Consider the following 27237-nt stretch of genomic DNA (forward strand, 5'->3'; position numbering starts at 1 on the left):
TAATTCCACAGGCATGGCATAACATAGCTGGCCCATGGACAAGGTCAACAAGTCAAACCCTTGTTTCCTTCTGAAGATCTCAATCCCCATTTATTTTTATTTTTTAAACTTGTCCATTTTCTCGTGGAATATTGCACACGTACTTCTTCTGTTCTGTTAAATTTTATGGGTGCGATTACTTTTTGGAGCTATATCACTTTTTGGTATAATTTTTTCGATATGAACCCTGGTATCCGAAAGTCCAATCGGACCCCGATTAATCTAGTTAAGTCGGGTCGGCCCAGTAAGGAATAAAGCTCTCTCATGGTAAATTTTATGCATTCACAAAAACTCGAACCTAAACCTTACTTAAACGGAACAAGCACCGAACAGCTTGAACCAATTTGAACAAGTAGATTGCAATCACAAATGAAAAACTACATACATAAATGGTCATCCCCGGTCCAAAAATTAATGACACCATAAAAATGATTGTATAATAAATTTTTCCTTAATATTCGATGCCTTCTTTTTAATCGTTAATTGTGGCATTGCCTAGTGATGTCTTTGCAGGCTCCGCAGAGCTACCTAAGGAAACCCCTTCAACAAAGGGCTGACTGCCGTCGGCCGGCCCCCTTTTGTCTTACAAACTTTCCAATGAGGATTGAAACTGTATAAATAGTTGCCAATAGACCTCAACATTCGCTCACCTCACCAATCAGTTCAGGGTAGAAGCCACCTGAGAGAGAGAAATTATCAAGTGCATTGTAGACCACTGCATCCTGGAATTAATGGCTCCCAGTCAGTTCATCGTCCTCGCCACTTTGGCTCTTCTGCTTCCCTCGATCGCACTGGCGACGCAGCACACCGTCGGGGATGAACAAGGCTGGACCATCAATTTTGACTACAAGACCTGGGCTGAAAGCAAAGTCTTCCGGGTCGGCGACTCCCTGTGTAAGTAAAAGTTCGATGCTGAGAGACATAAAAACAATTTTTTGATCGACATGACCTTGTGAATCAAGTTGAGAATCGAACTGAGTAAGTTTTGTAGACATGGGGGCAGCACCTCCTGACATAACGTCGCGTTAAAAAACATTGATGAGCACATGATTTGTCCGCTGACATGGCAAAATAACATCTGTGCAACTGTTTTGCAGTGTTCAAGTACACACCTCCGAACCACAACGTCTTCAGAGTGAACCAGACCGAGTTCCAGCAGTGCATCAAGCCCGAAGCAAACCTGGCACTGACCACCGGAAATGACGTCATCGAGCTCAAGAGCCCGGGGAAGAAATGGTACATCTGCGGAGTTGGTCAGCACTGCAGCAACCTCCAGCAGAAGCTCGCCATCACCGTGCTCGATGCCTCGGCTCCTGCTCCAACTCCAACCACTCCCTCCATCCCACCCCCAGAATCCTCTGCCTTCTCCATCAAGCTTTCCTCTGGATCTCAGATCTTTGTGGCCGCCGGTCTTGCTGCTGCCGTGGCTATGGCCGTGTTCTAATCACATCTCGTGACTTTCAGCATCTGTTTATTCTGATATGGTCAGTTCATGCCCCAAAATAATTTGATTGCTATAATGTTCACTTTATTCTTTCATTTTGCATAAGTTATAGGCTGTCCTCCACTCTGAGGCGTCATGCAAGGCTTTCTTTACATCGTGATGGAATCGAAACATTCTTGTTATATCCAATTGTTTGAGAATTAATGAAATTATGTTCAATTATTGAGCTTTCATGCATAAAACAGTAACCTGCATAAAATGGTAATACTCTTGAATTGAAAGAATAGCAAGAAAATGATGAGCATTGTCACGACCCGAAATTTTAACAACAATTTTCCTAAAATTCTAAAGTTTTCAAATCGAATATTAATGCTAAGTAAATTATAATATTTCTTTCATGAAAAGCCATAAATATATATAGAAAAAAAAATAGATCTCTAAAAGGATAAATATAATATATTTCTTACAGCATCCCACGAGTAGTTAAACAAAATCTTTCGGGTCGTAACTTATTACAAGTACTATATACATAGCTCTAATACCTGTAAAACATAAAGTTCTAGCTAACTATCTTCCATGCCGAACCCCCATATTAAAATGATTCTCTCACGCATCTCAGTGAACACGATATTCCGAGATAAAATGACGAATTAAATAAATATTTGTCTTGAACCAAACAATATATGTATGTATAAATAGCAGCACATCAGAGTTCACCAATAATTCCTCCATATCACCAGTGTATATATATATATATGCACATGCACATTGATATATATTAGTTATATTCAATATACTAACCCAACAAAAGTTTCACTAGCAAATACACACAACTCTTCCAACAATTTCACTAATATTCAATAGCACTTGAACATCAGACAAGATACCCAATCAAATTCATACCATAAGAATATGCTTTCCAATGTCAAATAATTTCAAAGAGACAATACATAACACAATCAAACAAGGTAACTGTAGGATTATATGTCCTTGAACAGAATTTTGACGGTACCGTAACCTTGCATAATTCAATCCACTCCTCCATAACTCCCATATCACCTCTCATACGCAGCGGCCACCCATCATCAAACTTCAACTAGCGTCCGTCTTATATCTCACCGGATCAGCGGTCTAGCGTCCAACATATATCCCGCCGGGTCAGCGGTCTAGCGTTCTTTTTATATCCCGTCGAATCAGCGATCTAACATCCAATTTATATCCCGCTGGATCAGCGGTCTAGCGTCCATTTTTATATCCCGTCGGATCAGCGGTCCAATGACTATAACAACGAACAAATATCATCAACATAGCTCAATAAAACTGCAACCATATAGACCCTTCAATATCACATTACATGCTTTAACGATGACACTAAAATTATTTGTACATAATGAATTTATACCAATTAAAGCTCCTGCAATCATCACATGCTTCTAAAAAGGAAGTCGCATAATTTCAAACAAGCAAATCATAACACCACAAACAATATCTCTCAAAACAATATCCTTTTTAATATATGTACATATATACACATTTATTTATATATATACGCCATTTCACGAGGGAATAGAGTACTCATCGAACATCCAAAATGGTTTATCAAACTTGACCTTCATGGTGCACAATATCGGCATCCTCAGCCCCTATCAATCAAGTACAAACTTAGATTTTTATGTATGCAATACCAGTACAAACATTCATGCTTTTCTATCTGGTTCTTGGAATTTGAGATGTTCATCCTCTAATCTTATTTAAATCCTCCGTTCTGCCCTCTACTTCCCTTTTCGCTACATGAAACGACACAATCCAAATCATTACCAAAATCTTCTTCTTCCTCAAATATGTACACTGCCTATTCCTCTAAAAGAAATGGCGCCCGAGTACGTAAGGCAACTCATAGCACAAAATATATAATATATGTAATTATATGTGTTAATGAACATTTACCCAAAATCCTAGAACAAGGCAATTTAAAGCTCCTTTGGTCCTTCAAGCATAAATCGCAAAAAAAAAAAAAAACATTGAATAAGTTACTAGCAGAGCGGTAACCAAATAAGAACAGGAAGTTCTAATTTACGAACTAATAGAGCAATGGAACAATGAAAAGAAAAACAAATCCAACTATAAACCCCATATAATTAGCTTCCCCCGTTCATTAGGCTACGACTCAAGAACCGTAACTAAATACAACCTTGAACTTTGTCAATCCAATATGTTACCTAATCACGACCTCAATTTATCACGAGAAATACATATAGGCAAAGCAAAGCTTAAACAGTATAAATAATATAATCAATCTCACGTACCTAAGCATATCAGTTAATTTACCCAATTATAAGCTTAAACTCTTCCTCTCGGATGCTCCCCCTATTTCCCCCTAGTCAATCTGCTCTCAATCCGCTCGAACCCGACTCCCCTCTTTGATCGGTTATCCAGTCACTAACCTGCTGCCGCTCTCACATCCTTCTCCCTGTTTTCTTTCTTTCAACCAGAGCCTTCCTTTCTTCTTCTTCTTCGGCCGGCTCCTTCTCGAGCTCTCTCTCTCCCGTGCTCTGTTTTTTCTTCATTTTACCCCTCTGTTTCTGTTCTTCCCCAAGTTGTTGGCTCGATCGGCCTCCAATCGGGTCCCATTTCCCCATCTTCAGCTTGCTCTGTCCTCTCTTTTTTCTCTCGCTGCTTCCCTCCCTCTCTCTCTACGTTTCTTCTGTTTCATTCTTTTGATTACCCCTAGTCAAACCGAACAGAGAAGACAGAGAAAAAAAACAAATGAAATGGATGATAAGGCGGTGGAAGATGAGGGGGAAAATGTGGGGCCACGTGGAGCCCATGCCCTCAATTCTTCTTCTTTTTTTTTGGCTACATCAACATATAATATATATATATATATGTGTGTGTGTGTGTGTGTCAGTACATGTATAGGTATGCGATGTTTGAAAAATGCCGGGTCTTACAAGCATATATAACAACGAGGGTAATAAGCTTCAGAGATAAATCATCGAAATCTGTCAGCGATTCAAAAAGCTCGACCTACAATCTCAAACATCAAGCTACCTGATGTAAATGCAGCTTTCTCATACTGACGATAGCCTGCAATAAGCTGTCAGCCTTGGATTCACCAACTTTGACCAAACATTTTGATCACTTCAACTTGGTCGGAGAGAATTATATTTCGCCAAGAGCAACGGAGAAAACATAAAAATAAAAGGATTTTCTCCATTTGATGAACGAAGGGTAAGTCGTGACATCCATGAAAATCGTGTTGGAGCTGAAACAATGACAGGTAACAGATTCAATTTCTCAAAACTACCATTCGTAAACATACACATTTTTTTTTTCAGTTGTAAAGGCAACAGACTATGCATATCCCCATTTATAATTTTCTAATTATCATCCCATGCTTGCTCATTGAGCCGAGGATTGTCTTTTCATATAGGCATGAACATTGATCAACATCCAGTTGCATGGTTTCCCTTCTTTTAATCCCGTCCTAGCAAGGAAGCAACAGCCAACAAGTCATGAAGTGCATAACCCTGTACATGACAGGAATCACATTTACATGATTAGATCATCCTCTCTGCTCTCACAACGGTTGTTTGTCACTTGAAGAGTAGATGTGTCTCGACAGTTTTTTCTTTCGTATGGATTATATCTGCTTCACACTCGACATTTTGTTAACGAAAATGACCGTTTTTATGTGGTGGCTTCTGCCCATAAGATTATTGCTATTTTTGGCTTCAGTGCCTCTATTAGGACAGATCATCAAGTACGCATCAACTGTTAGAATATATCCACCACGTTCTCTAATTCGAGTCTCTGAAGATAACCCATCACTGCCACATAATCGTCACATCATTTAGAGATGCATTCAACAAAAAAAAGACTCATAACCTCAACCATTATCTCTATTCTTGAGTCTCTTCGCAGGATCCTACATACATATTTAAATAAAAGAAACCAATCGGCTGTGGATCCCACAGCCACAACAGCCAGATTTTTTATTTAAAAAAAAAAAGATATGTTGAAAAAGGTTAAAGTTATTGTCGCGTGGGGCCTGCTGTCACCATGCTGCAGCAGCTCCTTTGGTCTCGCGTCTCTCATTTGAGAGACGCCTCAGTCGGGCGGTTTCTCCACCCAGTCTCTAGTGGCATCTCTAAAGACTGGGAGAGACCCCGATTGGATTTAATCTTACTGCATTATTAGTACATCAAAGCTTCTGTACTGCACAGCAAACAACATCCCATGAACCAAATGATGGTAGAAAGCACTGCCGATAATATTATCTTATGCAGCTTACTTAGTACAAATGCAATCTTCCACCTACGATTTGATTCTACGTTAGTGGTCTTGCATTCTTTCATGCTCAATGGAAGAAAAAATTAACTAGGCACCCGTTCTTCCGGTTTCTCTGTCAGGTAAGTGCAAAGCATTATTGTTTATTTCCCTTTTCTTCCTTAACGAATACCAGATGACTGTATAAATCAGGTCTCAGTGCTATGGATACACTTGATCCGATGGTTCATTTATTTATTAACTTGATGCTAGCACGAATCAAAAAGTCGGGGCTACTGCTGTTCCTTTTCATAATCTGCACCGCTCGATGAGGTGGAAATTAATCTCGGCGTGTAGACATTGCTGCTTGAGTGTATAGAATCCGACATGTTATTCATCAGGTAGCAGCAAATCATCTTTTGCTTTCAATGAGTGTTGTCTTCTTTAGTACCGCATCAGCCGGACGCATTGCCAGTTTGAAATGAAAGAATCATCCTGAGTTCTGAGCTTCCAAAGTCGAGCGTTGGCATTCTAAACTAATCAAAAGCTAAAGAAATCACCAGCTGTTGAAAAATGTCACAATAAGACAAAAGTGAACAAAACTTATAACATTAAGCAAGGTTTAACCAAAAGAAAAATGTTTTAGGACAAAATTGGAAAAGAATAAAAGTTGAGAACCAAAAGTTAATGTTGCGTTTGGTTTATAAGTAACATTTTAAAATCAGATTTTGATTTTAAAAAAGAGTTGTATAAATGGTTATGTATGGGCTCACCCTTTGACTATGTATGAGTTATTTTGTTTTATTATGGGTAGAATTAAGTTAAAGTGTGATTTTAAAATCACACTAACAAACCAAACAAAGCATAAATTTCTTAATATAATAAGTTTAATAAAGTGACTTATATAGTAACATCTTATTCTTCGGTTATAAAAAAGAGTTATGGATGTACGATGAATTATGCAAGGTGAAATGAACACATTAAAGGCAACTTATGAAGATCGGATTCAAAAACTCTTAATTATCTATAGAGGAGAGTGCTGCACAACTGATTTCCTTTTTTTTTTTTTACTAATACGTTATTTTGCATATATATAATACTTTATGGGTAAAAGTATACGTTATCCAATAGAATAGCATGTTAACTTTGTCTTTAACGAGTAATTTCTTAAATTCAACATACTATATATTACCTCATTTGAATATGACGTCATTTGCTATTCAACATGTCCCCTTTCAACGGACATGTATTGGTACTTTATCACAATAACGTGATAAGAAAAAATCAATAAAATTCTTTTAAGATACAAATATATGACCCATTATCCATGTGTTTGTAAGTCCGTGATCATTTATTGCATTCTTATTGTTTTCTCATGTTATACAATACGGATGCGTTTATTTTCGCAACAAAGTTTAACTCAATTCAACTCAACTCCACTCATTTTCAATTCAACATCACAATCATTACTTTTTTATTTTTTAAATACTTTTAACCATTCAATTCAATTTTTAATATTAAATTCTCTCAACTATTCATTACTTTTTCACAATTCAACAACACAATCATTACTTAATCATTATTTTCTCTCAATTATTTATTACTTTTTCACACTTTTTCTCATAATTCAACAATACAATCATTACAAACTAATTAAAACCAAAACTCAACTCAACTCAACTCTCAATCCAAACATACTGTTAAACTTTCCTAATAAAAGTTAAAAACCTTCTCTTGTTTAAAACCAGCGAAATTACTGAAGCAAAGCAGGAGTTGCTCCCAAATGGCTTTATTTTCAAGGAGAATATTACCAGGTAAGACCAAACCTATCATTTTACAGAAATATATATTTGTTTCCTCCCAAATGGCTTACTCCAGACCAGAGGCATTGACATAGGTGCCCATGGACAAGGTCAACTAGCCAAAATCCTTGTTTGGTTCTGATGATATCAAGGTGTGTCTTGAATTTTATCGGACGATCCGATTCTATAACCTGAAATAATTAAATTTTTTGAAATCTCATTAACGAATTTCTTGTGAAACCAGCACGGATTTAATGTATTTCAAGTCTCAGGGTTAAGGTTTGACGTATCTTTTTTGGTATAACTCGCTCGTTACAGTCATTACGTGCATAATATATCACCAAACCTACCATTTTTTTTTGGGTGAATATCGCCGAACCTCCTTTACCTGTGGACATACAACACACCGCTGTTCCGATCTCTATCCTCAATACTCCTATTCGACCATTCTTGTTCAAACTAGAAGTCAAAAGCCCCATCTTTGGAAAAGAAGAAGAAAAGAAATTGTCCTTTTCTTATGGAATATCAGACATTCTCCTTGTATTCCATTAGTTAATATCCACAACATGCTACATTGTCGATTCCTAAACCATGTCTGCATCCCCCAATTCGACCCATTCTTTAATTCATTAATTTGTGGCATTGCTTTGCAATGTCTTAACGGGCTCCCCAAAGCTCAAAAACAAAATGGTCCACAAGGGGCCGACTGTGGCCGGCCAGCACCCTTTTGGCTTACGAACTTTTCAATGGGGACCGAAACTGAATAAATAGTTGCCCGTAAGCCTCAACATGATTTCACCTCGGCTCAGCAATCAGTTCAGAGTAGAAGCCATTTGAGAGATATACAAGATCAAATACATTGTTATCTCCGGTATCTAGAAATGGCTTCTACTCAATTCGCCGTCCTCTCCATTTTCGCTCTTCTGCTTCCATCAATCGCACTGGCGACGCAGCACATTGTCGGGGATGAACAAGGCTGGACGACCAATTTCGACTACCAGGCCTGGGCTGCAAGCAAAGTCTTCCGGGTCGGCGACTCCCTTTGTAAGTAAAATTTCGATGGTGAGAAACTTAAAACGACTTTTCAAATCAATGCAACCCTGTGAATCGAGTCAAGAATCGAACTGAGTAAGTTTTGCAGATGGTGGAACACCTACTGACAGAACCTCGCATTAGAAACACATTGGTGAGCACATGATTTGTCCGCTGACATAATGAAGTAACATCTACGTAATGATTTTGCAGTATTCAAGTACACGGCTCCAAACCACAACGTCATCAGAGCGAACCAGACCGAGTTCCAGCAGTGCATCAAGTCAGAAGCAAACCAGGTCCTGACCACCGGAAGTGACATCATCGACCTCAAGAGCCTGGGGAAGAAATGGTACATCTGTGGAGTTAAAGACCACTGCAGCAACCTCAAGATGAAGCTCGCCATCAATGTGATCGATGCCTGGGCTCCAGCTCCAGCTCCAACCACTCCCGCCCCCCCGCCCCCCACATCCTCTGCCTTCTCCATCAAGGCCTCCTCTGTGTCTCAGATCCTCTCAACCGTGGGTCTTGCTGCTATTGTGACTCTGGCCGCATTCTAATCACTTCCCGTGAAGTCCGGCGTTTGTTTATCTGTGATATGGTTTGCTTTCCATGCCTTAAAAATAACGTGACTGCTTTGTTTTCTTTATTTACATTTTGCAACTAGTCATCAGCTTCATTCACCCCAAAGGCGATGTGAAAGTCTGATGTTACTTGGACTTGAAACGTTTTGTTATAGCCTATTTATTGAGAATTAACAATAATCGTGTTCAATATTTGATTTCATGTTTTCTCATGCAATATTCCGGGAAATAGTAGTTACTTCTTAGCCTGTTCTTATGTGTACCGACAAACTGTGAAGAAGCCATTTCCGCTCTTTGGCTCAAGCTCGACCTCTGGCACTAGTCTGCACAAACCGATAATTTATCGAATTACAAACTGTGAGTACAAAATGATAAGAACATAACAAGCATGGCAGTAATGAGATATGAACCTTTTTTATTTAGTGACCTCTTGGACAGCCCAGCATATACATGAAACGAAGAGAGGTACATAACTTGACTGCGGTGAAGAATTTGAGAGATGCAGCTGAGTGCTAGTTATCACATTCAAGATGCTCATGACATTATCATTCCGTGCTTCATTTCTTAACAAACTGAATGCAGGCGAGGGCATTATCACAGTGTCTAATAATTGAGAAATGCGGAGTCTTTCCTCTTTGAAGTACGAGGATGTTGAGTAAGAGGACATTTCTCGATCTCCTGAATCTGTTTAAAGCAGTTAATTCAGGACCTTTTAGCAGGATGACAATCATCAAGATGTGCTCTTTCCAAGGGCATTACCGATTCTCCCACATTTATATGCTTCTTTGACGATATATGGAGACCCATAAGAATAATCCTCAAATCCTAAGACACCAGGACATATTCCTCGTAATCTTTTCCAAGCTTTTTGATTGAGAAAGTAGGGAATAATGATTGAGAAAGTAGGGAATAATTCTTTTCTCTCTCTAGGAGGCATTTAATATTTCGAGTGAAATGCTTGTTGTCACCGCTGTGTGGACGTGGATATGGATATGGATATGGACTGTAAGGTCGCATAATGTAAGCACCCGTATGTCTCTTATATTGGATAATGAGCATCAACTATCATCTGTAGTTCGCACGTATTTAGTATGCTGCTTGTTGATACAGTTGAATATATGAAATTTATGTTCAAAAAAAAGAAGAAAAGAAAAAAGCCACGAGATCAACTTAGGTCGGGTCCATGCCAAGCTGGGAAAGATATGCTAAGGCCATTAAATTCAGGCTTCTGTTTCCTTGATAGTTACATTAATGATATGTTTGTGTGAACTGCAACGAGTTAAAAAGGAATGAACTCGGTCACAGATTGATCTGTGTTATCACGACGATTGAACCAGTACTTGGACGCCAAATAAGTTCCGACTCCAATAGCCGCTGCTGCAAGCACCGCAACGGAAACTTGCAGAACCCTCCTCCGGTCCACAAATCCCAACCTCCAATAGGATCCCTTCTGCCCCAGCTCCTCACTTCCAATCTCACCTGCATTTGGCTCACCAAGATAAGGATCCATCCCCACCATCTGATGGTTCTTCTCGCTGTCGGGTCTTCTCTTCTCATTCACTGCCTGCTGGGGACTCAGTCTCGGAGGATTGACATCTTTTTTTGGAACTATTATATAGAGAATGCCGTTCCCAAGCTTTGCATGAACGCTATTCGGGCAATAGAATTTCAAGGAGAGCTTGACTTCCAGACGGAACCGGCTCCACCTCTTGTTCTCCAACTGCCTTTCGCCGGTGACCAGTAGGTTCCCAACGCTGTTAACTTGGACACGGATTTGGTCCTTCCTGAATCCTACAGATTAACAAATGGCAGAATCAAAATTACTAGTAAACGACCAGTTCGATGTGGGTGTATCAACTCTCAACCTTCTTCGCAAGCCATAGTAATCTCGACCACAGGACTAGCAATCGGGCTGGCAGCCTGACCTATCTCAGTGAACCATCGCGCGACCTCAAAACATGGATCAAGCGCAATCCTGGTAATGACTATCCACAATCTCATGACAGAATTTGAACTGGCATATGAAAAAACCGAACCGTAGCTATTACCGTGAAGGTGGAGCTCGAGAGTGTCACTCTCCTCCCCTTTGTTCCACTTGCTGAAGGGCTCAAAATCAATGTATGTGCGCCTCCCTAGCATCTTCGAATCACTCTTACGTTCCTCTCCCTCTTCTGTAATCGGATGTCAATAGTTTCGCATTGTCCCTGCAATTCGTTGCCTTGTCTTTTATACATTTCATGGCAGCTTAAGGAAGCTGTGTCGCAATGACATGGGAGACCCAGAGGTTATTCCTTGTTTGGTGTTGGAGAAGAGGCCTTTCCTTTTCAGAGTCGTCCGTTGGATGATATCCTCTGTGGAGGGGCAATGAAAAAGGTTGCTTGCTGTGTCTGATATCTATCTTTCCTCTGTATCCAAGGCAACTTAGTGTGGCTCCTACAACACGTTCCGAGAAAAGAAAAAAAAAATCTAATCGATCAACCTTGCTCGTAGTCACCCCAACATCAGTCCAACGACTCTGCCAGAGTTCGTGCTTCCTTGTTTAGATCGAGGAATGTCTTTTGGTTATTACCATGCTTTTCTGGGTCGCCAACCTTAATAAACTCGACGTGTTAATTTGTCTAGATAGACAAAGGATACAGTGTAAATGCAATAAATCGGAGCTACAAGATATGATGTGGTTAAAATCCACCCCTTCACCCTTTTTTCTTACCGATAGACGGACAAACTTTACTTATTGTCCAGGGTTCCAAACTCAATTTCACGAGCAAGACAAACAATGCCCAAATGATGACTAATTTCAAATCATAAGCTGACGACACATTGTGATCTCACCGGAAATAAATTCGATTTTTATACATTCTAAAAATTAGGTCCAAAATGATATGGGAAAACCACTAAAAATGTGGGCCGGGCCGAAAGAGAGGTCCATGGGCCTAAAGTGGAAAGGGGATGTCAGTAATAGAGTCCAAATCGACTGATCGCTCTATGCAATTCTGCTCTTCATAACCTACAATTCTAAAGACAATATTTATTTATTTATTTATTTATTCCATGTTATAAGGGCAATTATCGATTAAATTTCAGTTTAAATTTCTATCCGTTGCTTAATTTCTAGTATTACCTTCACGTAAATATGGTATATAAGCCACTGCCAATCAAATATCAAATGACAGTAGAATTGAACCGGTTTTGCAAGCTCGAAGAATATTTTTCCGATTACGATTTGGAATTATGCACGGTATATAAGTGGATTGGACCCTGACGAACGAACCCGAGAATCCATTCCAAAAGCTAAGCAGAGTACATTTGCTTTCACGAAAGCCTTTCTGGAAAAGCTGAAGCAACTGCAAATAAAGCAGTTTGCCCAGAAGCATGGTACAATCCAGTCAGAGGTAACTTTGCAAGGTAAGGTTAACTAACATCAGTCCTATAGATCTCTCAGTCCAGCTCCGTACTTGGTGCAGAAGAAGTCGGTTTCGTTGCCAAAGCGACGAGGAACTCTCTGTAATCCCCTGGGGGGATGCTTTTAGCAATGGAATCCTTCAGCTCGATACCGTATTTTCGCTTAAAAAAGCTTTGAATTGCATTTAGATCGACCTCGGCCCTGCTCACCATCACGCGTATTAAGGCTCCCTTGTCTCTGCTCTTCCCCTCGATGCACTGGTACAGTTTCTGTCGACAATGATAAATCCGATGTTTGTTAGAGAACCCCTCTATCCGAGGGAAAAAAATGGAAAAGGAACCTCTGTCAGGATATGTTAGAGCGTGGAGTGAATGGATACGAACTGCACAACTACTGCCAAATCTTATATTAAGTCGGATTTGGTCTGGTGCATTCTGCGTGGCTAGTTATCTTGGAATACGTCGCGAAAATCGAAAAACATAGTTATACCTCCGCAAAATAGTCAGTCGAGTTCATGATGCACTTTACTACCATGTAGAGTGCGTCCTCAAATTCACTCGAGCTTCCCCTCTTCAGTGACTGTGATATCACATAGCAAGAAGAACAAACCTTTGATCAATTAGGATCTAACATAACACTAGACAGCGTGTGCCGAGTGCGATGTATTGCTCGAACAGCACGGAAAACGAACCAAGTTGATTGCGGGTGAAAGGATTTTGAGATATTTGTAGATACAAATTTTCTCTTTTCTAAGAAATATTTCGGAGAAAAGAATCACCTCGGAGTAGTCATGTCCATAGATATGCCAATAGCTCGAAAGAGTGTACTTCAGTTGAAGAATGCTCCTCTTGCTTAGAATCTCCAACACGACCGCCTCCTCGACCGCTCCTCCTCCAGACTGGCCCTCCCCCGTTTCGTAGAGCCTCCGAGCATCGCACTTGGCAATATGTTGGCTCGCATCAACTTCATGGGCTTTGTGAGATGTCGCGAGAGCCCCAAGAATCTGTACACAACATATACCCAGAATCATTTATAATATAAATTCCACCACCGAAGACTGTCAGTCTCAATCAACCAACAAGAATTCATTCCCAAATCGACTGAAGTCGATGAAAACCCGATCACAAGAACAAGTTGGTCTTTAAAGGGAATATACTTGTGGCCCACGCCAAATAAGAAAAGAAGAAAACTGTATTCTTGATCATTTGCTTACTCTTTGGAAAGGGTGAGGGGGCTCGATATTGACGATGTCTTGGTCCAGATGCCTCCGAAACTTGGCCAGGTATGCCCGCTTAATGAGTTCGATATGGCTCGACTTTCGCCCCGTGAAAATCTCGACGAGGACCCCATAGTTCGTCTCGTCCTGCTTGATCGCCTTGCAGGCCAGAACCGCATCACGCTCATACGGGTCAAGCAGGAATAACATGAGAGCCCTCCTCGCCTCAGTGTACAACTCCACGGCATTGCTGTCACTCTGCTGGAGCCGCTGTGCGAGGTCTTCTCCATACATTTCCCGGTAAGTACCCCTGATTTGGAGGATCTCAAGGCGGCTCCGCCGGACCAGGACATGGAGGAGGTGGCCGAGGCCGCCACTCAACGAGTCGTGGATTTCACGGCAATCGCTCTCGAAGTTGTTGTGGGTCGGGAAGGTGAGGATTTTTGTGGCCATTGGTGGCATAGGAAAAGGAGGAGGAGGGAGAATGTGCCAACTGAGGAGGGTGAAGTATTTCCTTTGAAAAATATATATTGAGACTCAGTAATGCTTGGTGACCAAGGAAATGGTTTCCTCCAATGAGTATTGCCTTTCGACAAGAAAGGCAATATTAGTTGCACTGATACCTTTTCCTATAATGGATCTTAATATGGGTAATTGTGGATGTTCATGAAAGAAAATTCCGGACATGTCACGTAGAGAGAAAGGACCAGCCAAATTAAAATTCAGATGACGGACCGTAATCTGTCCAACACTTACATTCGCGATAGCATTAGTCTTATGCATCTAGTGTGGCTCACATTCTCCTCCTACCTTAGTTGGGAATAGCAACGTACTATTGTTATAGGGGAATTCCAACATGATTTCGAATTATGGTGACACACTTGGTACATCAATCCAAGTGTTTAGTACTTTTATTATTTGTGATTATACCAAAACTAGACGTTTGAACTAAAATACTAATGCCTTGTTTGGTTTGTGAGTATAATTTTAAAATCACAACTTTAACCTAATTCTACCCACAACAAAACAAAATAATTCATACAAAGTCAAAGAGTGTGCTCTATTTATACAACTTTTTTCTACAACAAAACAACATAATTCATTCAAAGTCAAAGGATGAACCCCATTTATATCACATTTTTTCAAAATCAAAATCTAATTTTAAAATCCTACTATGAAACCAAACGCAGCTTAAATATTTGAAAAATAAAAATAATAAATATTTATACTAATCATGATTACTAAAAGATAAACTATTAAACACTTAAACTGAAGTATTAAATACTTGAATTGAAACTACTATCGGGTGTTATGGTGATTTGGAGCCAACCCTAACAGAGGGCAAGAGGCTTTCTTCTAAGGGATGATGAGCAGAAAGTGAATGGTAACAGGCTGTACTGTTGGAGCATTTGCCACGTGAATTTTGTTTTGTAGCATCCTGGTAATGGAATTCCTACTAGACCATGTATCACGTTAAGCTCTTGCCTTTTTGGTGTTTCTTTTCCTAGTTATATTTTTTTCTGAAAGTTGAGATACCGAGACGACCTCAGACAGATAAAGCGAGATCAATATCTTCGACTTATAATTTGCTCTAATCATGAAATACTCTCATTTTGACTTCTAATTTGCTTCAATCAAGAAATACTTTTAATGAGTTTCGAATCTCTTGTACTGTACGAAAATTCCGTACACTGACAGCAACATTTGTGCCGTGCGACCATTCTATGAACCTTTTGGAAGAAACCTCTTCCAGACCAGAAATTTTTCATAGAAAAGCTAGTATGAAATTAAAAAGGTCATGTAATGCTCGATCCCTATCAAGACACGCCATCACAATGCTGCTTTTCTTTTTCCTTTCCACATGTTCTTTTGGCTAGTTGACAAGGCTTCCTCATGGAATGCAGATTTACGCGCGCATTTATCCCATTTGGTTAGTAGAAAATTATAACATTTCGGGACTAAGAACATTACCCAGAGGCAAGAGTGAATATACTCGAGTCAAGTCGATGAGCAGAAACTAACGAACAACTTGTTATTAAGGTCCACAGCCACAGGTATAATTGCAGATTACCTGATTACATGTGCAATTATGACGTTTGATATATATCTCACCCATTTTACTACTCCACATTGCATCCCGGGAAACTAAAATGAAGCATAATCAGTTCGGGCGTCCTCAATGAGACTCTCACAGCTCGAATTCGTTCCGTTCCAGCACTAAACGCGGTCTTATCGTCTCCGGAACACAAACAGCGAGCCTCGGTTGCCCTTTCCCAGTCTGATCTTCTCGTCAATGTACATTATCTGCAATTTCACTTCACTCTGCCCGCCATAACTGAACTCAAGTCCTCCTAATTGCAGCTGAGGGGCCTCGAAGATTACTTGAATCCATTCATAATCAAGGGCCTTCAACTTCCCTGAATCCATTAATTTCGGTGTAATTGCAGAACGTTGCTTGCAGCAGGAACATTACTTTATGGATAGAAATTAGTTTGTAGCCAAAACTTTAAACAGTATGAAAAGGAATTGTGTATTATATAATTTTCCTTTTCTGCTGACATGGCCCGTGTCCGAGTGCAGCGCCACGTCAAGATTACATGAGACGGAATGTGACCTAACAATTTACCTTTTTCAAGCTTCTTTTTAGAGCTCTGTTTTGGGTGATCTAGTGTCTATAGAAAGATAGATTACATGACCATAAATTATCGCAGTCTTTGCATCCAGATCGAAAAATAAATTATGATAACTCCCGGTCTATGAGTTGTATCATGTAAGTTGACAATAAAGAGAGTATATTATCACAGTGGTTCTGTGAGGCTAGGGAGCCTACCTTTCAAGGAGACCTCCCCATCAAGGAATCCGAGAAGAGAGAAGGAGACCTTGTTCCTCACGATATCGGGAGCTTCAAGGGCCTGAACCATTTCCTTCGTCTGAAAGAAGAGGCGACCGACAGCACTCCTGTAACCACCTCCAGGGGACGTAGGTCTCGAACAGTACACGACATCCCAATCTGCCAACCCATTAATTGAGTCGAATTTGGTCATGTGAATTCAGTAAAGATGATCCACGGGATTGTAATTGCCTTAGATGATAAGACCAAAGAGGATGACATTAAGTAGGCTTTACCTCCAAATATGAGAGGGGATTTCACCGGTTCACTGATGCAATATTTCTGCAACTCTGAAGCAACTTCAGCCACCTCCTGGTGTTCTTTCGGTTTCAATGAAACTCCTCCATCTGTTTCCAATACCTGCAATTTATAACTATCAGCTGTCATTTTTAAAAATTTGGAGCTAACAGTTAATTAAGTAATCACTTTAAGTAAGTGTTTAGCTGTATGCGTAAGAAACTTATGGAATCAGCGTACAGATAATCAGATGTGGGCCTTACAAACAGATCGACACTAGAACCAGCCAGTACAAGAGGTATTGATTTTAAGATCTGAAAATCAGGGATGATTAGATGAACCTAGTAATGATAAACTGGAACTTTCTCTGAACCGATTCGAATCCAGGAAATGCCCTCTATCCATTGTGCAATTCAGTACACTCATCTACCTTGATGAGATGACAGACCCCATTTAGCTCCAGAAACCACTCCCGAAGTGAAGCAACTCTTAGGACACCGTTCAAACCAAGGATGACATTGGAACCTGGCCTAAATCAGATATTCACAAGAACTCCACAGAACCTCTCTTCAGAATGTGAAGGTATCGGTAAATGGAATAAGGTATGCCACCCCCGGACACTAATCAGTATCGCTCTACATTAAGCTCATGCTCTTCCTATGGCCTCACCTAGCACGGTAAACCCTTACCATTTCAGCTTGCAATGATGGCAATGAGATTTCAAACCGTATCATCTGGGAATGCTAAGACCAGAACACCACAGATTCCCGTATCAAGATATTGCGCAAGCATTTGTTCAAGCAGGTGTTACAAAGATCTCACTCTTACATAGCCAAAGTGAAATGAAGCTATTTCTCCAAGTCTTACCGTTTACACCGTTAAATAATAAACAATAATCCACATCTTTATCTAACAAGCTCAACCGGATTAAGTAAATTCGCCACGGTCTACTCCAGTTTTTTTTTTTTTTTGAGGGTGTAGAAGCCCTGTTCAGTCTACCAGTGCATTTGCCTCCCATTTAATCAAGCCACGACGAACTCGTGTTGTATATTATTCTTTGCTCGCCCGTGATAATGCGCGGAGCTGAATGATAAAATAGCAAGATCTCTAACAAAATCCTATGATTAGATCCCAACCTGGAGACATAACACTGCTGAACCATACTAACCCAAGAGGCAAAGTGATCATTATCACAAGCTCTGAATTCACCGTTAAGAACAACAGACAAAGCTCAGTTTAGCGGACAGCTGACAACGTCGGAAAATCTTCCTGAACAGAGACATCAACTAAGTGGGTCAAAGCCGATGAAGTACCGTACCTTGGAGAGAATCGAAGCGACAAGATCATCAGGGCCAGTCCGCAGCTCCGTGCTCGGGGCTGAGACAGAGGCGCAAACCCTCAAACTGGGACGGCGGCACGGAAGATTCACGGGCTTTGCCCGGAAGTTGGCGAGGCTCCGCTGCGGTTTTGAGCTGCGCCATTTCGGGCTGCTAACGGCGGGGGAGAACACGGCGGTAGAGGCGACGGAGGCCATCTGCAGCTACTACTGCCACTGAGCATTGTGGAGGGACATGAAGTGGGAGGCTGTCGGGATTGAAGTGGGACCAACACATGTTTGTCGATAGGTTGAGATGGTGCCACGTGTTCAAGTGTCGTTCTTGAATTATCCCACAGAGCCACGTCAGATATTGGTTTTCGAAATTGGAATTGTTCCCAAAACATTTCCAAGGAACTAAAGTGACCACAGATCTTTCTCATACCTTAAAATTAGTCCATAGTTCCAGCCGCAAGAATCGAGCCAAGGTGGCTCTACCTCAGCCGCCTCCGGCCGCTCCCAGGACTTGTCCCAAGTTAAAGTAATAAGCCATAAGACAGTCTCAGGTTGTTTTGTTTAGATTTAAATTTCAGCACTTATTTTGAGTATTGAAATTTTAAGCACCTTAATAAAATAAGTGTTTAACAAAATAAATTGATCTTTTTTGGTGAAGGAAAAAAAATTCAAATACTGTCGGTTTGTTTGATTTTACAAACAAATTTTAATTTTAATTTTAACTTTACTCCACTTAACTCCACTTATCTTCAATTCAACAACACAATTATTCTTTTCTTTTGACTATTCATTACTTTTTTTCACAATTCAACAACAAAATCATTACTTTCTTTCAACTAATCATTACTTTCTCTTAACTATTCATTACTTTTTTCCAAAATTCAATAACACAATCATTATTTTCTCTTAACTAGTCATCACTTTTTCATATTTTTTCTCATAATTCAACAACACAATCATTACAACTCAATTAAAATCAAAATTCAACTCTACTTAACTCTAAAATCAAATACAACATAAAAACCTTGAGGATTTTTTTTTTATTTCTGCCACAAAACTTCTCCTTTTCAAACTTTTGCCTTTTTACATTAATATTATTTTTATTTTAATTTCAGTAAATAAAAAAATTGAATTTTTTTTTAAAAAGTGTCAAATCAGGATTTGATGGAGAAGGGGGTGAAGGGCAGAGAACGCCTCGATTCCAGCCACCATCGCCTAATCAAGGTTTAGATTGATGTCAAGGGTTGCCAACGATCTCACCTGGGCGGTAACGGCCGGAATCGAAGCCACCATTGCTGTGAATCGCTGCTCTCTCTTCAAAAATCGAAGAGAGAGAGAGCGACAATTGAGGGCGATAGTGGTCCTCCTCTCCCTCAGTCACCCTTTCCTCTCTCTTCTCCCCTTTTGCCTCTGGTTCGAAATGGATTGATTTGTAAAATTGTAAAAGTTTAGGGGCGTCACTGTAATAAAAGAATAAATGCCCCATGTTGAGCGAATTAAGTGAAAAATTAATTAAATCATTAAGTAGGTTTCCACTTGTTGCGTTTGTTTACAACTTAATTAAATAAGTGTTTAAAAGTTAACTACAAGTTAGTTATTTTGAAAAATGAATGTGAGAGAAAGAGAAAGATAAAAAAATAATGGTTTTATCTACTTAATGATTGAATTAGAATCCACTTGATGAGTACATAAAAAATTTCGACTTAATAAAATAAATTATTTTTCACTTATTTGTGCTATTTACCCATCACAAAATATTTATTCACCCTTATTATTCATACTCTCTTCCTATGCATTTCTTTGTTTAACTAATTAAGTGCTTAATTTTTAAGCACTTAATTTAATAAGTATTGCCTTAATCATTAAGTGCCTTTTTGACTTAAATCTATTAAGTCTTCATTTTAATGTTTATCAAACAAACTGAATGCAATTAAGTACTAAAAATTTAATTTTAGCACTTAATTGGTGTTATCAAACACAACCTTAGGTTGAATTGATCAAGCTCTTAGCGTATTGACTCGACCACCCACGAGCTCGGTCAGCACCAATGTGAGCTAATGAGCTAGGTTTATGAGGACCACCCACACAAGCTCGGAGCAAATGTGGCCTAAGCTACGCTCATGACCACCCACGAACCTATCACAGGTCTTGGGTTGACCTTGCTACGCTGTCGACTAGGGCTCGACTCAATTGCGCTAGTGTGCCTTACTCAGCAACTGAAGTTGGGCTAGTATGAATCCACATTGTATTGAATATCCACTAGAGATGAAACTTATGTTCCATATGAATATGGTATATATTTTTGGATATCCCTGTCGTTGAATGGGTTGCTAAGTGAGGATGGGGATCTAACACAAGCCGTTACATATTTTCTCTTGCCCACTTCGAGATATATATTCGAAACGACCTGGTGGAATCATTGTTAGCCTCGATTGAGACAATGGTGACCAACTTCAAACTACCATTGCACGAATCTATCAAATTTTCTTTTCATTTACAAAGAGCAAAAGGAAACAAAGAGGAAAAATGTAACCCAACTAGTGAGAATCAAACTTAAAATTTTTTTATTTCTTAAAAAAAAAATCCTGTCATGGAAATAGTTTCTTTAGATTTGGATTTTCTGAATAGATTGCTATTCTCATTGTATCATTATCGTTGAAGAAAATAAATTATGTCCACTTTTTTTCTGCCAAAAACAATTTCTCCTTTAGTGGTCATTCAATCATTGTCATCAATAAGGATATATCATGTGTACAACACCACATCTCTACATCTACGCTGTTTATATCATCTACTAACAGTCTGCACAAAGGAAAAGGGGTATAAAAGACCCTAATTCAATTATCTGTGCAACGATAGATGATTCGGCTAGTTTTATTCAGCATGGGACAAGTAATAGCATAAAGATTCGGATCGAGGAACCGCGACGTCGTATATATATATCGATTTAGAGAAAAGAGGGACAAGAATTCATCACGATAAAGAATTGTGATTCATCATGTTCCAGATTAAAATAACATGAGTTTTATAATAAATTAATTAGATTAAAGGTCCAATTCGGCGCTTGAAGGTCGCGTCTTTGACTCGGAAAGGTATCAAAGCATGACTTCCTATTCAAATAATTGGCTGCTTTTCAATCCTTCTTCACTCTGTTATTATTATAGTTTTTTATTATAATATTAATATTGATGATATATGTATATATATATATATATGTAATACAGTATAATAATGCTTGAATGAGTTGGTGTGACTATTTTGCCCCTTCATTAGGATATTTATATGTGGTGGTGCATTTATTCATGGATCATGATCATTATATGGTCCAAGTCTTTGGATCAATGAACGAAAGAAGACGAAGGAGAAATCAAGTCTTTCGCACGCTTGCCCTGTATAAAAATGTATATATAGCTCTTTAATTTATATCATTACATTTTGGCCCGTCTTTTTTATTTGCCATTGACATTTTTTCTCATTTTGGTTGAAGAGATTAGAGATCATTTTAATTTCAATGCAAAAGATTAAATGGTTTAGTTAACGGGTATTCTAAATATATTGATAAAAAAGAATATAAGCACATAAAAAAATCAGCGATTAAATTTTTAGATAAAAACACATGCGCCTATTGATTTCTTTTGTGCGTTGACATGATCTTAACCATGAGGTGATTCTAACGAGTTTTGAACCTATGCATTGCCAGTTAAGTTTGCCTACTGATAACTCAAATTGATGTTGAATCATGTCGATGGTTAAGTGGTGATTAACTTTGGAGCATAATTAATGTTTTTGAAAATAAAATTGAGAAAGAACTTGACTATATACGTCATGTAAAAATTTTATGATGGTGTTATTTTAGCACTTGATTGTTCAAGAATTATATTTGGAAGGTACAACAAACCTAAAGTAAAGGATCACTACTACTTTCCATGTATTTATTATGCCCAACCTATTTCCTAGAGAACTATGATCCGGCGTATTAATTGCTAAACTATACTCTAAAGTGCCAACAAAATTGCAATAGATGAGTACTTATTGACATAGGAGCAAGGATAGACCCAAAATTAAAGTGGAGGGAGTGAGACCGTTGAGGAAACCATTAGGAAGATGCTTCTTTTTAATTAAAATACATACATAAATATAGGATTTCATCAAAATCTAAAAATATTATAAATTTATTTAGAACTTCAAAACTTACAAACTATCCTCCTCAGACTTCCACGATCCATCCCTGTGTATGAGTGATGGTTCAATTCATGCAATGAAAAAATTGTATTGATCCTTGCTTACTCTATCATTACTAGATATGATCATTTAAGATTATTTTTGAAATTGATAAATTTAAGAATTATTACTTTATTTGGTAACAAAGTCTAATTTAATTTAATTTAATTTTACTTTTTATTCAATTCAATACAATCATTATTTTTTTTTATCTTTCCCTTCAATTTAATAATAAATTCTCTCGTACTTCTTCTTATATATTATTACAATTAATTTTTTAATACCGAATTCTCTCAACTATTCATTACTTTTTTCTCAATTCAACTATACAATTTATTATCAATTTAATTATAAATTCTCTCACATACTTTTCCTAACTATTATTTTCATCTCATAAAATCAAACTAAATCAAATTTTATTCCGTTACCAAACACATGTATAAACTTTACGCGTGTGCTGTCTCATTTTGGTCATGAATGATCACTTCTGATCAGGCCAAGTCTGACGTCACCAGCCATGCTTGAAAAGGTAAGACGGAGAAAATATGATGAGGCATTTTTACATTACCAACCGCTCGGTTGGATCCTTTTAATCATTTGCCGACTCTGGCCAAGAAAATCCTTGCGCTCAGAACTTTCCCGGCAGGGGCAAAACCGTCATTTGAAGATCCTTCCGGTCCGAGCCGCAATATCCGGAGATTCCGGGGGCATTTATGTAACCTCGCGCTTTACAAGTCTCCCTACATTCTCCTGTCTGCACATTCTTTTCTTCTCCCTCTCTCTCTCTCTCTCTCTCACAGAGCTCTGAGGTCGGGTCAGGTTGGGTGGGAGCTTGGCTGTGCTCTGCTGTTGAGCTCTCCTCGGGGTTGGTGGATCGCATTCCGAGCCGACGAAATGCAGGTGAAGTTCTCAAGCTCTCGTCTTGTTCTACCTTAGCTGCTGCTGCTGCTGCTGGTTGCGTCATTATTGCTGCTGCGAGCGTTTGAGCTGTGTGTGCTGATCCCCGTGTGCTCTTTTCGGGTTCAATTCGGGCTTCGTTTCAGGAGACGAGAACGGTCCAAGTGAGGCAGCTTTCAGATCTAGCTACTGAGAGGGAGATTCACGAGTTCTTCTCCTTCTCCGGCGAGATTGAACACGTCGAGATCCTAAGGTACGCATATAGTCGGAACAACCGTGATGTGTGTTTACTTAACCTCCCCGATGGACGTTCAGTTGTATATGATCTCATTGAGTAGTTCATGCTGCTCAAGTAAAGGAATTTTGGGTGATATTCATTGACTATGCACTATTGTGCACATCATGCTAGTTTTTTTGGCGTGAGTTAGGAACTCATGATCTTCGAACTTCTGCTTTGAGTCGGTATTCGATGTTTAATGAAGTTCCGGAACTCGGGAATGCTTAGGAGAATAGGATACTGAAGTTACCCAGAGCTTCATTTTATTCTTTGGAGGGGTAGAACAGAGGGATAAATTCTAACAAGGTTTTCCTTTGGGTGCAGTGAAGCTGGGGAGCTGCGGACTGCATTTGTCACTTTTAAAGACCCGAAAGCTCTGGAAATTGCACTGTTGTTATCGGTATATTGGATTGCCAGCCTTGCTCGTTGCTTGCCAGTTGCTGCTCTGAATTAGTTTGCACATGTTGATCTCGTCTCTTGACTTCAAGTTCAAATTTCCTCAATTTCAAGCAACTTAAGATGCTGCTATGCTTTCCCTTTCAAAAGCAAAGTAATTTGTTGGAGTATAGTGAATGGATTCTTTGTTTTTTTAATATATTAGACAGGTTTTATTATTATTTCGGATTAGGTGACTCATTATGTCAATGCCAATCGTTGGTTTGGTTTCTGAGATTATGATGGTCAAAAGGGTGTTACCCTGTCATCCAATGTCTTTTATGATTTAATTTTTAAAAATCATCTTTGCAAGGTGGGAAACAGCCATTGTCATCTTCACTTTACAACTCATTCAGCTACTACTTATCAGAATCCTCACAATATGCCTTAGTGTTTATAAAACATTAAATATGTCTCTAGTCTCTGATCTTGTATTATATGTTTTTATTTTGTCTATGCTAGTCTTGCATCATTTGAGAATCATCTCATCCTTAAAATTTCATTCATTCCTTAATTTCTCGGGACTGTGATTCATAAGGATTTGGATGAAACGCCATTTTTTTGATGAAACGCCATTTTTTTTTCAAGTCCTTGGAACACAATACTTAACCTCATCAATTTTTTGGGTGGGTGTGGTCTGTGCCAGAAGTAATCAACTGAAAGTTCATAAGATTGTAGCCCTTGAAACAAATCACCTCCTGTCTGTTACCTGAAGGCCTTTTGGACTTGGTGCTTGACCCTAAAGCTGAAGTCTGTCCCTTTTGACTTGCAGGGTGCAACAATAGTTGATCACATTGTGACTATAACTCCAGCAGAAAACTATGAGCCAAATCATGAGATGCAAGTAAGGTCTTTAACCAGCTTTGCGTAACTTAGGGTTATGACTTTTGGGAAGTATTCTTATTTTTAAATGCACTGAATGCAGGAAGTCAGGATGGTAGAAAGTGCCCTATCAATTACTCCAGCAGAAAACCTTGGAACAAATGTCGAGGTAGCTGAAGATGCCAGTGTAAGTCTCACTTAACTTCAGCTACAGGGAAACTAGATGAACGCTTATATGCAGGGAATATGCCTGTTTGAAATGCAGTTTTAAGCTTGTGAGGACAACTTCTTTTGACTGTTTAGAAGATATCCATTTATGAAAGCATTCAAAATGACCACTTTAAAGTGTCATAAAAATCTTAATCTTATCGGAAGGAGGTTTATAATCGCTATTTGCTGAATCACATCTAACTCAATTGAGTTAAATAGTTGGCAAATGAGCTGGTTTAGACACTTGAAATCTAGCTCTAAGGCCACATGAAGAATATAACCATGAGGGAACACCTTGCTGATTCTTTTATTTTTCCAGGGTTAATATTTTTATTTAGTAAAAACGCTTGAAATCATTGAATGAAAGGCATGACTTGTAATTTATTGTTTAGCAAAAACCTACTGCATGTACTATCTGTCTGCATGCTGGCAGTTGAGATGGGATTGGATGCTTAGAAATGCTTGGCATGACAAGATGGCTAGATCTATCTATATAAATTGCATTTGAAGTTTTACTGTCCTTAGTGTTTAAGATAATGTAGTCTATCTACATCTGTAGGTTAAAAGCCGCTCACCTGGCAGTGGTAGATTGTACGTAAATCGTGCCCAAGATGTTGTTGTTAGTGTATTGGCGAAAGGCTCTGCTATTAGGCAGGATGCAGTGAACAAGGCCAAGGCATTTGATGAGAAGCATAGATTGACTGCTACTGCATCAGCCAAGGTTATCTCATTTGACCGGAGAGTTGGGCTTACTGAGAAATTGACTGTCGGCATATCTGTGGTTAATGAAAAAGTGAAGTCTGTTGATCAAAGACTACATGTGTCAGACAAGACGATGGCAGCAATATTCGCAGCGGAGAGGAAGATAAATGACACAGGTTCTGCTGTAAAAACAAGCAGGTATTGGACTCCATCTCTCACAGGAATATTTTACAGTTACAATGGCGTTATTAGGCACATTGATTTTCTGCTTTGAACCGGTAAATTCTCGGAGTTATTATCTTAATGGAGCACAGGAGCTTGGGGCTACTTCTGTCAATCTCTTGGATGTGAGAATAGATTGATCTGGTTATAAATTTCCCCCCAAGTTAATTATCTTGAATCACGCCTTTCTCAATGCTAAAGAGTTTGATGAAACTGGAATGGTGTTGTATATGACAATCAACCTACCTCATATTCTGAACTCGGAATGCCCAGGTATGTGACTGCAGGCACTGCTTGGTTAAACGGTGCTTTCAGTAAAGTGTCGAAGGCCGGCCAAGCTGCAAGAACAACAACTCGGGAAAAGTTCCATCTCGCTGTTTCGAATTTGACCGCAAAGGTAGTTCCTAAATAACTTCTAATTGCCTGTCAGTAGTTTCTCCTTCTTGGTTGACTTCCCTGACCTTGGGGAGAGATAGTTGATTCCCTTCTGATCGCTGTCCTGGTCCATGAGTGCAGGATGCACCAATTGCTGCGTAAACGCTGAAACCACCCTGTCAAGATCTTCGGCAAAGAAGTTGCTTGGTCAGCACATTCTTCGGCTTACCAATATGAAGATATGTAAATGGGATCTGGAGCTACCATGCTCAGGTTTTAGGGTTGTTCTGTATTCCCATTTCAGTTTGATGGACTGATTAGTTGTGCAATTAGGGTCGATTTTATTTTACCCATTTTGTATTCTTTCGTCTGCGGGGTCTGGATCTCGCGACTCGCAAGGTTTTCCTCTTGTAATAGTTGCAACTTCAAGATCTTTCAATGAGTGAAAAAGAAGAAAACCCATGATGATTTTTGCCTCTTTGTATGTCGACTGCTTTCGTGTAATGACTATCATCTCATATAATTATGACCCCGGAAAGTTAGGATGAGATTGAGCTTTATCGCATTAGCCTCTTCTTACATACAGCATTACATTCATCTTATTCAATGTCATTGTGCGACATGACTTCCATCTGGGTGAGTTCGGTCAGGGTGAATTAACTGTGTAAAGGCCGAGATCCCGAATCATACTTTCTGCCATCGCCCAATTCACATGCCAATGATTCTTTCACAAGAAGTTGACAAGCTGTGAATACAGCCTGTGCCTACGAGGTAGTAGGCACGCATCATCCACCTCGAGACATCTTCCATGTGATTCTCTTGTCACCACA

General features: G+C 39.2%; 6 protein-coding genes and 1 long non-coding RNA gene across 7 annotated transcripts; 3 read left to right on the top strand and 4 right to left on the bottom strand.

Annotated features, from left to right (window-relative positions):
* Positions 1–371: 371 nt before the first annotated feature.
* On the bottom strand, positions 372–4240 carry LOC116205418. The gene is made up of 3 exons (XR_004156502.1): positions 3790–4240; positions 1046–1506; positions 372–929 (listed from the first exon to the last, which is right to left on the bottom strand). It is a non-coding gene; the product is annotated as an uncharacterized LOC116205418 (long non-coding RNA).
* On the top strand, positions 733–1707 carry LOC116205417 (mavicyanin-like). Its single transcript, XM_031538028.1, has 2 exons — positions 733–933; positions 1137–1707. Exons 1-2 carry the CDS (start codon positions 771–773, stop codon positions 1481–1483), a joined length of 510 nt encoding a protein of 169 aa, XP_031393888.1. The 5' UTR covers positions 733–770; the 3' UTR covers positions 1484–1707.
* Positions 4241–8343: 4103 nt separating the features above from the next.
* LOC116205416 (mavicyanin-like) lies at positions 8344–9362 on the top strand. The gene is made up of 2 exons (XM_031538027.1): positions 8344–8598; positions 8800–9362. The coding sequence occupies exons 1-2, from the start codon at positions 8436–8438 to the stop codon at positions 9144–9146; spliced, it is 510 nt and encodes a 169-aa protein (XP_031393887.1). The 5' UTR covers positions 8344–8435; the 3' UTR covers positions 9147–9362.
* A 913-nt stretch (positions 9363–10275) lies between these two features.
* Positions 10276–11509, bottom strand: LOC116203000 (inactive protein RESTRICTED TEV MOVEMENT 2). Its single transcript, XM_031534633.1, has 2 exons — positions 11219–11509; positions 10276–10961 (listed from the first exon to the last, which is right to left on the bottom strand). The coding sequence occupies exons 1-2, from the start codon at positions 11307–11309 to the stop codon at positions 10450–10452; spliced, it is 603 nt and encodes a 200-aa protein (XP_031390493.1). The 5' UTR covers positions 11310–11509; the 3' UTR covers positions 10276–10449.
* Positions 11510–12377: 868 nt separating this feature from the next.
* On the bottom strand, positions 12378–14377 carry LOC116202732 (annexin A13-like). The gene is made up of 4 exons (XM_031534339.1): positions 13787–14377; positions 13352–13576; positions 13063–13152; positions 12378–12842 (listed from the first exon to the last, which is right to left on the bottom strand). Exons 1-4 carry the CDS (start codon positions 14249–14251, stop codon positions 12609–12611), a joined length of 1014 nt encoding a protein of 337 aa, XP_031390199.1. The 5' UTR covers positions 14252–14377; the 3' UTR covers positions 12378–12608.
* Positions 14378–15779: 1402 nt separating this feature from the next.
* LOC116202275 (probable plastid-lipid-associated protein 8, chloroplastic) lies at positions 15780–18475 on the bottom strand. Its single transcript, XM_031533769.1, has 4 exons — positions 18235–18475; positions 16916–17039; positions 16620–16799; positions 15780–16206 (listed from the first exon to the last, which is right to left on the bottom strand). Exons 1-4 carry the CDS (start codon positions 18448–18450, stop codon positions 16019–16021), a joined length of 708 nt encoding a protein of 235 aa, XP_031389629.1. The 5' UTR covers positions 18451–18475; the 3' UTR covers positions 15780–16018.
* A 4732-nt stretch (positions 18476–23207) lies between these two features.
* On the top strand, positions 23208–26955 carry LOC116205980 (binding partner of ACD11 1). The gene is made up of 8 exons (XM_031538696.1): positions 23208–23367; positions 23511–23617; positions 23966–24041; positions 24849–24920; positions 25002–25085; positions 25668–26008; positions 26306–26429; positions 26549–26955. The coding sequence occupies exons 1-8, from the start codon at positions 23362–23364 to the stop codon at positions 26567–26569; spliced, it is 831 nt and encodes a 276-aa protein (XP_031394556.1). The 5' UTR covers positions 23208–23361; the 3' UTR covers positions 26570–26955.
* Positions 26956–27237: the final 282 nt, after the last annotated feature.

This window comes from Punica granatum, chromosome 4, assembly GCF_007655135.1.
Source record: "Punica granatum isolate Tunisia-2019 chromosome 4, ASM765513v2, whole genome shotgun sequence".
Lineage (NCBI taxonomy): Eukaryota > Viridiplantae > Streptophyta > Magnoliopsida > Myrtales > Lythraceae > Punica > Punica granatum.

Excerpts from the sequence above, each read along its gene's own strand:
- LOC116205417 (XM_031538028.1), top strand. The coding sequence starts at position 771 with ATGGCTCCCAGTCAGTTCATCGTCCTCGCCACTTTGGCTCTTCTGCTT. Across the intron at positions 934-1,136 it reads CCGGGTCGGCGACTCCCTGT|TGTTCAAGTACACACCTCCG; the intron begins GTAAGTAAAAGT and ends ACTGTTTTGCAG.
- LOC116205416 (XM_031538027.1), top strand. The coding sequence starts at position 8,436 with ATGGCTTCTACTCAATTCGCCGTCCTCTCCATTTTCGCTCTTCTGCTT. Across the intron at positions 8,599-8,799 it reads CCGGGTCGGCGACTCCCTTT|TATTCAAGTACACGGCTCCA; the intron begins GTAAGTAAAATT and ends ATGATTTTGCAG.
- LOC116203000 (XM_031534633.1), bottom strand. The coding sequence starts at position 11,309 with ATGCTAGGGAGGCGCACATACATTGATTTTGAGCCCTTCAGCAAGTGG. Across the intron at positions 10,962-11,218 it reads TCTCGAGCTCCACCTTCACG|GATTCAGGAAGGACCAAATC; the intron begins GTAATAGCTACG and ends GTTAATCTGTAG.
- LOC116202732 (XM_031534339.1), bottom strand. The coding sequence starts at position 14,251 with ATGCCACCAATGGCCACAAAAATCCTCACCTTCCCGACCCACAACAAC. Across the intron at positions 13,153-13,351 it reads ATGGACATGACTACTCCGAG|TCACTGAAGAGGGGAAGCTC; the intron begins GTGATTCTTTTC and ends GTGATATCACAG. Across the intron at positions 12,843-13,062 it reads CGACTGACTATTTTGCGGAG|AAACTGTACCAGTGCATCGA; the intron begins GTATAACTATGT and ends CATTGTCGACAG.
- LOC116202275 (XM_031533769.1), bottom strand. The coding sequence starts at position 18,450 with ATGGCCTCCGTCGCCTCTACCGCCGTGTTCTCCCCCGCCGTTAGCAGC. Across the intron at positions 17,040-18,234 it reads TCGCTTCGATTCTCTCCAAG|GTATTGGAAACAGATGGAGG; the intron begins GTACGGTACTTC and ends TATAAATTGCAG. Across the intron at positions 16,800-16,915 it reads ATCCCCTCTCATATTTGGAG|ATTGGGATGTCGTGTACTGT; the intron begins GTAAAGCCTACT and ends ATGGGTTGGCAG.
- LOC116205980 (XM_031538696.1), top strand. Across the intron at positions 26,009-26,305 it reads TCTGCTGTAAAAACAAGCAG|GTATGTGACTGCAGGCACTG; the intron begins GTATTGGACTCC and ends CGGAATGCCCAG. Across the intron at positions 26,430-26,548 it reads TTTCGAATTTGACCGCAAAG|GATGCACCAATTGCTGCGTA; the intron begins GTAGTTCCTAAA and ends CCATGAGTGCAG.